Here is a 7,327-nt window from a genome sequence, read left to right on the forward strand (position 1 = left end):
CGAGGATATGGGGATGAGGGGATGCAGGGATGAGGGGATATGCAGGGATGTGGGGATGCAGGGATACAGGGATGCGGGGATATGGGGATGAGGGGATGCAGGGGGGATGAGGGGATGGGGCTCCCTCTGCCCCACAGCACTTCCCAGCATATTGAGAGCGCGGTGCCCATGCTCCACGCCAGCCAGGTGCTGGTATCCTGCGGAATTCCTGCTGCGGGCAGAGATGGGGCCAGTGCCCGATGCCCACGTGCCCAGGGTGGCACCTCTCGCCCTGTGCTCCAGCCCCTTGCACCCGCCGGGGACGTAGCACACCTGCCCCAGGAGCACGGCAGCACCCGGGGCAAAACCTGTCCCTCCCAGCGGTGCTTCAAAACCACCGAGGGCAGTTTGGGGGCTCAGAAGCAGGTTCCTGGTGCCCAGTTCCAGGCAGCGCTGAAGCTTGGCCCACAGAAGTCCTCCCCTCCCTCCCACCTCATTAAATAATGACCGCTGTACATGCTTACACGCGCACAGATGTATATACACCTATTTATATAGAGCCCGCCTTGCTTGTCCGAATCCCAGCCTTCCCCAGGGAAGCGCTGGAGACAGCGCAAGGTCCCGGCCGGCGATGCCCTCACGCCGTGGTCGGCTGCGTGAAGCTCCTCTGGCTCGTGCTCTTGCAGCTGAGGACGAAGGAGGAGGAGTTGCTCTTCTTGCTGACGCTCAGGTCGCACGCCGGCCGGGACTTCAGGTACCGCGTGGAGCAGCAGAGGAAGCGCCGTATCAGGTCGTGGAAGAGGTGCCCCGTGTACAGCATGTAGATCCAGGGGTTGCAGCAGCTGTTGAGGCTGGCCAGGAGCATGGCGATGATGAAGGGGGAGGCTGCAAGGCAGAAAAACAGGGCAGCGTCAGGGCACGGCACGAGCGGCCAGAACCACACACCGCGGCCCGTCCCTCGGCGAAGGAGAGCGGGCGATCAAAAGGAGGGAAGCGAGTCTGGGTTTAAGCAACTCGGGTTTAGGTGGTTTTTCCACCCCCCCCCCACCCTGAAGAGCGGCATTTCCCCCCGCTCAGCTGCGGCGCTGCCGCCCGCTCGGCGTTACCCCAGAAATACCCCAGAGCTGCCCCCAGCATCACCTGCACCGTTCGCCCCTACCCTGCCCGAAGCGGGGAGGAGGGAGCGCGGCCCCTCCAAGTTGCCATGGCAAAGAGCAGGACTAAGAACAAAAAGAGCCGGGTGGCTCATTTTTTCCCCACCAGCAGCCGATTTGGGGCAGATTATCAGCTTTCATCCACTCCGGCTGTGGGGAAGCCACGCTCCCCCAGGCCCCGGGCTGTGCCCTGCGCCCCCACCACCAAAACCCAGTGACAGGACAGTGCCCACCAGCCCGGCCCCATCCAGGCCTCTCTGCCCGGTGCTCTCCCACCCCTGGGGAGCAGTGGCGTTTTTCTTTCCCCCTGATTTAAATTTTCACGTGCGACACTCTGCCAGGGGAAATGACAGCCATTGCCATCCCGGTAAGGAAGCCCAGGAGCCTGGCAACAGCTCCCGGCTGGAAGCGCGACATCGGGGAGGGGGACGATGCTGGCGGCGCGGTGCCAGGGCAGCAAGTCTCCAGCTGCTGCTCTCCATTCCCCCCAGCACGAAACACCCGACTGTCCCACGCGAGGGGCCGGACCGGTGTCTCCTGGTGAGACCAGGACAGGGGGACTCGCACCCGCCACGGCAGCCGGGACAAGGGGGGGCCACCCCAGCCCCCCGCGGGGCAGCACCCCCATGAAGCGCCTGCAGGTGTGGGACAGAGCTTTTATTCTGCTCCCCACGTTTTCAGCCCCATCTTCTCATCTCCCTGTGCTCTCAGGGGACACGCCAGCAGTAAGGACGCATACACCGGTTCAGCTGTTTCTGGTCCCTTCCTGCCTCTGCAAAAAACTACTTGCAGTTTTTAAACTAGAAAATAAACGTGAATAATGAAGACTCATTTCAAAATTCACCTTCAGCCAGCTCATGCATAATTCCTGCTCTAGTGATGTGTGGTCCAACCGCTTTTAATTTCAAGCATACGCTAAAAGAAATCCATGGGGAACGGCTTACAAGTCCTAGGCGCAAGACCTGAAATACATCACAGCATTTTCATCCACTTAAAAAATAACCCAGCCGTGGCTGACTCAGCTCTTCTGTCTCCGCAGGAGATAAATTGAATTGCACGGAGCTCACGGCAGGGCAGGTCTGAAGGGGGGATCTGTCCCCTCTCGGGGGCCCCAGCGATCCCCGCGGTGCTGCAAAGCGCAGCTCTGCCCCACAGGGACGTTCCCCCTGCCCAGGCTCTGCAGGTGGCCCGCAGCGGGGCTGGGATGTCACACTGGCAGGAGGCTGTGCCCGGGGACGGGACCTCTGCTGCAAACGCTGTTACAGAACTGAAGTGAAACGAGGAGGGTCACTAATTCCCACGCACAGAGAGATGCTGCCACTCACCGCCCATGATTCGGGGCACCAGCTCCCAAGATTAAGGGACCAATGCAACAGTTATGCCGTTTCACAGCCTCCCTATTACCTTCACAGATGTTTTAAGCCAACTTTGACTCAAAACGCCACCTGTAACATACATTATCTGCAAGGTGTGTGCAGCAGAAACCTCCTTTTAACCAATGGTCTGCAAAGGATCCCGGGTGCTTGAGCCGACGCCTGAGAGATAACCCATAGCTCCAACCCGCGCTTGCAGGGGCTGCAGGTCTGCATGGCCAGCAAAGGCAAGGGTCGGGCTGACACCCCCAGTCCCTCCCCAGGCACGCAGCCGTGCTCCCAAGTGCCCAGCACTCACATTCAGGCACTTTCAGCTGCCCCCGGGGAAGGGACAAAAGAGGGGCTGCCTGGCCCTGACATACTGCGGAGCCAGGGCGCCGGGCAGGGTGGTAGCAGAGCTGGGAGAGAGGGGGAGTGGGACCCCAGCCCCATCCTGACACTCCACCCAGCACCGTGCAGGGCAGGGCCACAGCATCTGCACTTCACTCACCTGATTTCACCGAAGTCGGGTTATGAAGTGAGGAAGACCCAGGTAGGAAGCAGCTGAAGTGAATCAGCAATAGCAGGGTGAGACCTCTCTGATTATCACTTTACTAACTAGGAAAGGAAGGGCTTCTGCTGTTTGTTTTCTTTACAGCCTCACCTCTTAGCCCTAACACGCACCAAACCGCAGCAGGCTTTGCCCCCTGTGAAGGTGGAAGCATGGAGTTTTACCCACAGCAGACCAAGCGCTGCTTGTCCCTCCACTAACACCCGAGAGCCGTGTCTCGCCACGCTCCGGGATGCAGTGCACGGGCAGAAAACTGCAGCGTGCCTGCTCAGGGTTCATTAGGATTCCGGTGGGTATAAACAGGCTTTCCCTTGCCAGGGGACACTCTTTATGACACCCTACGTGGAGAAAACTAAACATTTTCTGAAGTGGTCGACTGTCCCTCACACAGCCTTTGCGACCCACTCGTCACCTCCTGGGGTGCAGCCCGTCAGTGTCGCAGACGCGTCGGGGCCCCAGAGCTGCACCCTGCCCGCCTGCTCCTCCTCCTTCTCTGATGTTATGCCCAGGCAGACTGCAGAGCCTGCAAGATGAGAAACAGCCAAATTCCCTTCCTGCTGAAGGGTACGGCTCTGCCAGGCACCCTGTGACAACGCCTGGCCGAGGCAGCCCACGCCTCGGTGCAAAGGGAAAGAAACCCAGGACGCAGGGCAGGAACGCAGCAGGCGAAGCCCAATCCTTCTGCAGAGAGAGGTCTGACTCTGCCGCCCCTCTTGTGCCTCTGGGCAGCCAGCGAGGAGGAGGGTGGGCCTGGGAGGGAGGGCTGGGGTCTCCTGGCATTCGCTATCCTCACTCACACGCCCAGGTTTTTCCTCCCCGTGCCATGAAAGCCTCCAGCAAATGCTCTGGCAGAACTCCCACCCTTTACCGCAGACACGGCCCCCTGAGCACCAGAACGATGAAGGAAAGGGGAGTTTGCTACAGCTCGGCACGGCTGGCGCCTTCCCCACTACATAAAAGCAAAGCAGGGAAGGAAAAAGCATCGCAGGGCCGATTGCCCAGGGTGAGCAAGGGAAAGTTTGGCGGCGCAGCAGGCAGGGTGCGATCGGTGCGCAGCCCGGCCGTCCCCCCGCTCCTCGCCGCCGCGATCAGCAGAGCGGCAGAGGTTTGTTTGCTGATGAGTCAGGTGGAAGCCCTCGAGATTGCAGGTTTGAAATAGGGCGAAAAGGAGAGACCCTGCTTCATCCCCTAAAAACTAGAAGTTTCAACCAGCCTAAATCATGTGGGGAACTAAGAGACGGCTGCCTGGGGCACCTAGGGAGGTTTAAAAAGCTCTGCTTCACTTCACCTGAAATAAAAGGAGCAGAGAGAAGCAATAAAGGCGAGTTAGGAGAGCTGGAGCCAGGCTACCAGCTTCAGTCTCTGGGAAAACAGATGTGCACAGGCTGCAGTAGTCATCAGGTTTTCCACAGAGCAATGTATAGCAGGAATAGGGTTAAAGAAAGGAAAAGGGTGCCGGGTGGAAGTGAGCCGTGCCCTCCGCCGCGAAGCTCTGGCCGCGGCAGGGCTGCCGGGGGAGCTGGGAGCAGGTCGCAGCTCCTCGTCGGTCCTTGACATCCCCAGACTCAGCATTTCTGTTGAGTTGGGTCAGTCTGGCCAAGGAAAAGTTATCCCTGGAAGCACTTTTTTGCCATTTCTCCCACCTCACAAACTTGTACAGAGGTTTTTCTTTTAAGCTTTCCTGGCCAGTTCTCCCTGAGGGTGCAGAGGAACCATTGGCCACCTCCTCCCGGGAACAGCAGACTTGCACAGTTTACAAGCATGAAAGACCGAGGAGGGTAATATATTTTACTCTGTCTGAAACCTTAGTGATGACAGGAGCAGCCAGTGCCAAGTATAAAGAATGGCAAATCAGTGACACCACGTCCTTTAGGAAAAGCCTTTGCTCATAAATCAGTGGCTTTCTGCAGGAACCGTGCTCCAGTTAGAGATAAAATAACTGCAGCACAGTCCTGGGGTGGACGGGAACGGGAGGAGAGGGGAAAAGAGGGCAAAAGAGTAGAAAGAAAAGAAGTCAGCAAGGACAAAAAAATACAGCAAAAGAAAAGAAGTCAGGCACTACAGCTCAGTCTCTTCCTGCAGTCACCCCAACCCCCGGGCACCGGTGGGGGCTGAGCTCCCACACAGTCCTCGGCACCCCCAGCACCCAGGGCGGGCAATCGAAGCACCGGGGACCCCAGAGCAGCCCCAGGAGGGCTGAGCCCACGCACCCAGGGACGGTGAAAACCTCCCGAGCCATCACCCACACAGCCCGACCCCCGAGTCGCGGCGGCCCTGAATTTGCCGGGGGCTGCGCCAGCCCTCGCCGGCACCCGGGGAGCTCAGGCACAGCCACTGCTGCCCGTTGGGTGGCTTTTATTACGTGCAGGACTTTCTCCCGCCTCCCTCCCAGCCCCCTGAGCCCCAGCTCAGAGCAGAGCTTCTGGCTGTCGCCCGCGAGTCTGTGCGGGGGTCCCTGCGGGCGCTGAGCTCGGGGGTCCCTGCAAACACGGGGATTCAGGAGGGGAGAGGATGTACCTTCCTGCGGAGCATTCGTGTCCCACACAGACCACATCTGCACAATGAAAAAGGGAGTCCAGCACACTATGAACGCTAACACTATGATGAAGGTCATTTTGACTGTCCGGATCTTGGCTTTGGAGATGAGCCTGGTGCTGCTGACCCTGGCAAACACCATCCCGCTGTGGGAACTGGAGCTCAGACCCATGTTGGACCCTTGAGCTGTCTTAAGCTTCACGTTCTGCCAGATTTTGAAGCTGATTAAGCCATAGCAGATGCTCAGCATCAACACAGGGATGATGTAGACCATGAGGGTTATCCAGGTGACATAGGCTTTAGGTCCCCAGGGCTGGATGAAATCTGCCCAACAGTCGTAAACCCCATTCCCCACATCCCTCAGAGAAAATATGTGGATCTGAGGGATGCTGACCAGCAGGCACAGCAGCCAGGTGAGGAGGACAGAGACCCGGTCTGCTCTCCTGTGCAGAGACCTCAGCGGCTGACAGATGGCCAAGCACCGGTCCAGGGACATCAGCAAGAGCATGTATGTGGAAGCAAACATCCCCACTACCTGCAAGTACTTGATCAACCGGCAGAGGAAATCTGGCCCGTAAAACCTGAAGGTGATGTCCCAGATGAGCTGGGGCAGCACCTGGAAGATGGCCACGACCAGGTCAGCGATGCTCAAGTGCTTCATGAAGAAGTACATGCGGGAGTGCTTCTGCCGGGTGGTGTGGATGGCCAGCAGCACGCACAGGTTGCCGGTCAGGGCGAGGAAGAGGATGAGGCAGAGGACCGTCACCTCCACCTTGGCCATGTCCTCGTTCCTCTTCAGGGGGTCCGTGGTGCTGTTCCTCCCGGAGGTCTGGTTCTCCAGGCGGAGGCTGCCGTTCCCCAGGGAGCTGTTGATCGTCCACACGCTGCTCCCCACGAAGTACAACTTCTCCATGGCCACATAGAGCCCGGCAGCAGCGAGGGCGGGCGGCGGATCCCCGGCACGCGTGGGCCCGCGGGCGGCAGCCGTGGCCCCGCTCCCGGCCCCGGGCTCTGCCGCTCGGGCGCTGCCCGCTGCGGGGAGCAGCCTGGCCGGCCCTGGCCCCGGCCCCGGGGCTGCAGGGCTCTCCGGCGGCTCCACCCTGTCCCCTCCCCGGGCACCCGACGTTTCCGCAGGCTCCTGCCCCCAGACAGGAGGAAAAAGAAAAAAAAAAAAAAAAAATGCGCAGGAGGAGGATTGGGGGGAAAGGGCCGGCAGAGAGAGGCGGCCGCCCCGTCCCAGCCCTCCCAGCTCCCCCGGGGCCCTCCCAGACCTGCCGGCCCCCCCACCCAAACCCCGCTTCGGCACCTCCTCCCCGTGCCCTGCCCATCTCCGGGGAGCGGCCAGCTCCCCCCGCTTCTCCAGGCATCCCCGCCGACCCTCTCCCCCCCTACCCCAACCCCCCCTGGGGCATCCCTGCCGCCCCTCTCTCCCCCCTCCCCAAACCCCCCGGGCATCCCTGCCTCCCCTCTCCCCCTCCCCAAACCCCCCCGGGCATCCCTGCCGCCCCTCTCCCCCTCCCTAAACCCCCACGGGCATCCCTGCCGCCTCACTCCCCCTCCCCAAACCCCCCGGGCATCCCTGCCGCCCCTCTCCCCCCCCACCCCAAACCCCCCCGGGGCATCCCTGCCTCCCCTCTCCCCCTCCCCAAACCCCCCCCGGGCATCCCTGCCGCCCCTCTTCCCCCCCTCCCCAAACCCCCCCGGGGCATCCCTGCCGCCCCACTCCCCCTCCCCAA

At 60.8% G+C, this 7,327-nt stretch overlaps 1 protein-coding gene across 1 annotated transcript; it reads right to left on the minus strand.

The window, feature by feature from the left end:
- LOC104362323 (mesotocin receptor) lies at nucleotides 1–6,696 on the minus strand. The gene is made up of 2 exons (XM_033000116.2): nucleotides 5,574–6,696; nucleotides 1–864 (listed from the first exon to the last, which is right to left on the minus strand). Exons 1-2 carry the CDS (start codon nucleotides 6,502–6,504, stop codon nucleotides 617–619), a joined length of 1,179 nt encoding a protein of 392 aa, XP_032856007.1. The 5' UTR covers nucleotides 6,505–6,696; the 3' UTR covers nucleotides 1–616.
- Between the last annotated feature and the right edge of the window lie 631 nt (nucleotides 6,697–7,327).

This window comes from Tyto alba, unplaced genomic scaffold, assembly GCF_018691265.1.
Source record: "Tyto alba isolate M040663 unplaced genomic scaffold, T.alba_DEE_v4.0 Super-Scaffold_3, whole genome shotgun sequence".
In the NCBI taxonomy this organism is placed as follows: Eukaryota; Metazoa; Chordata; class Aves; order Strigiformes; family Tytonidae; genus Tyto; species Tyto alba.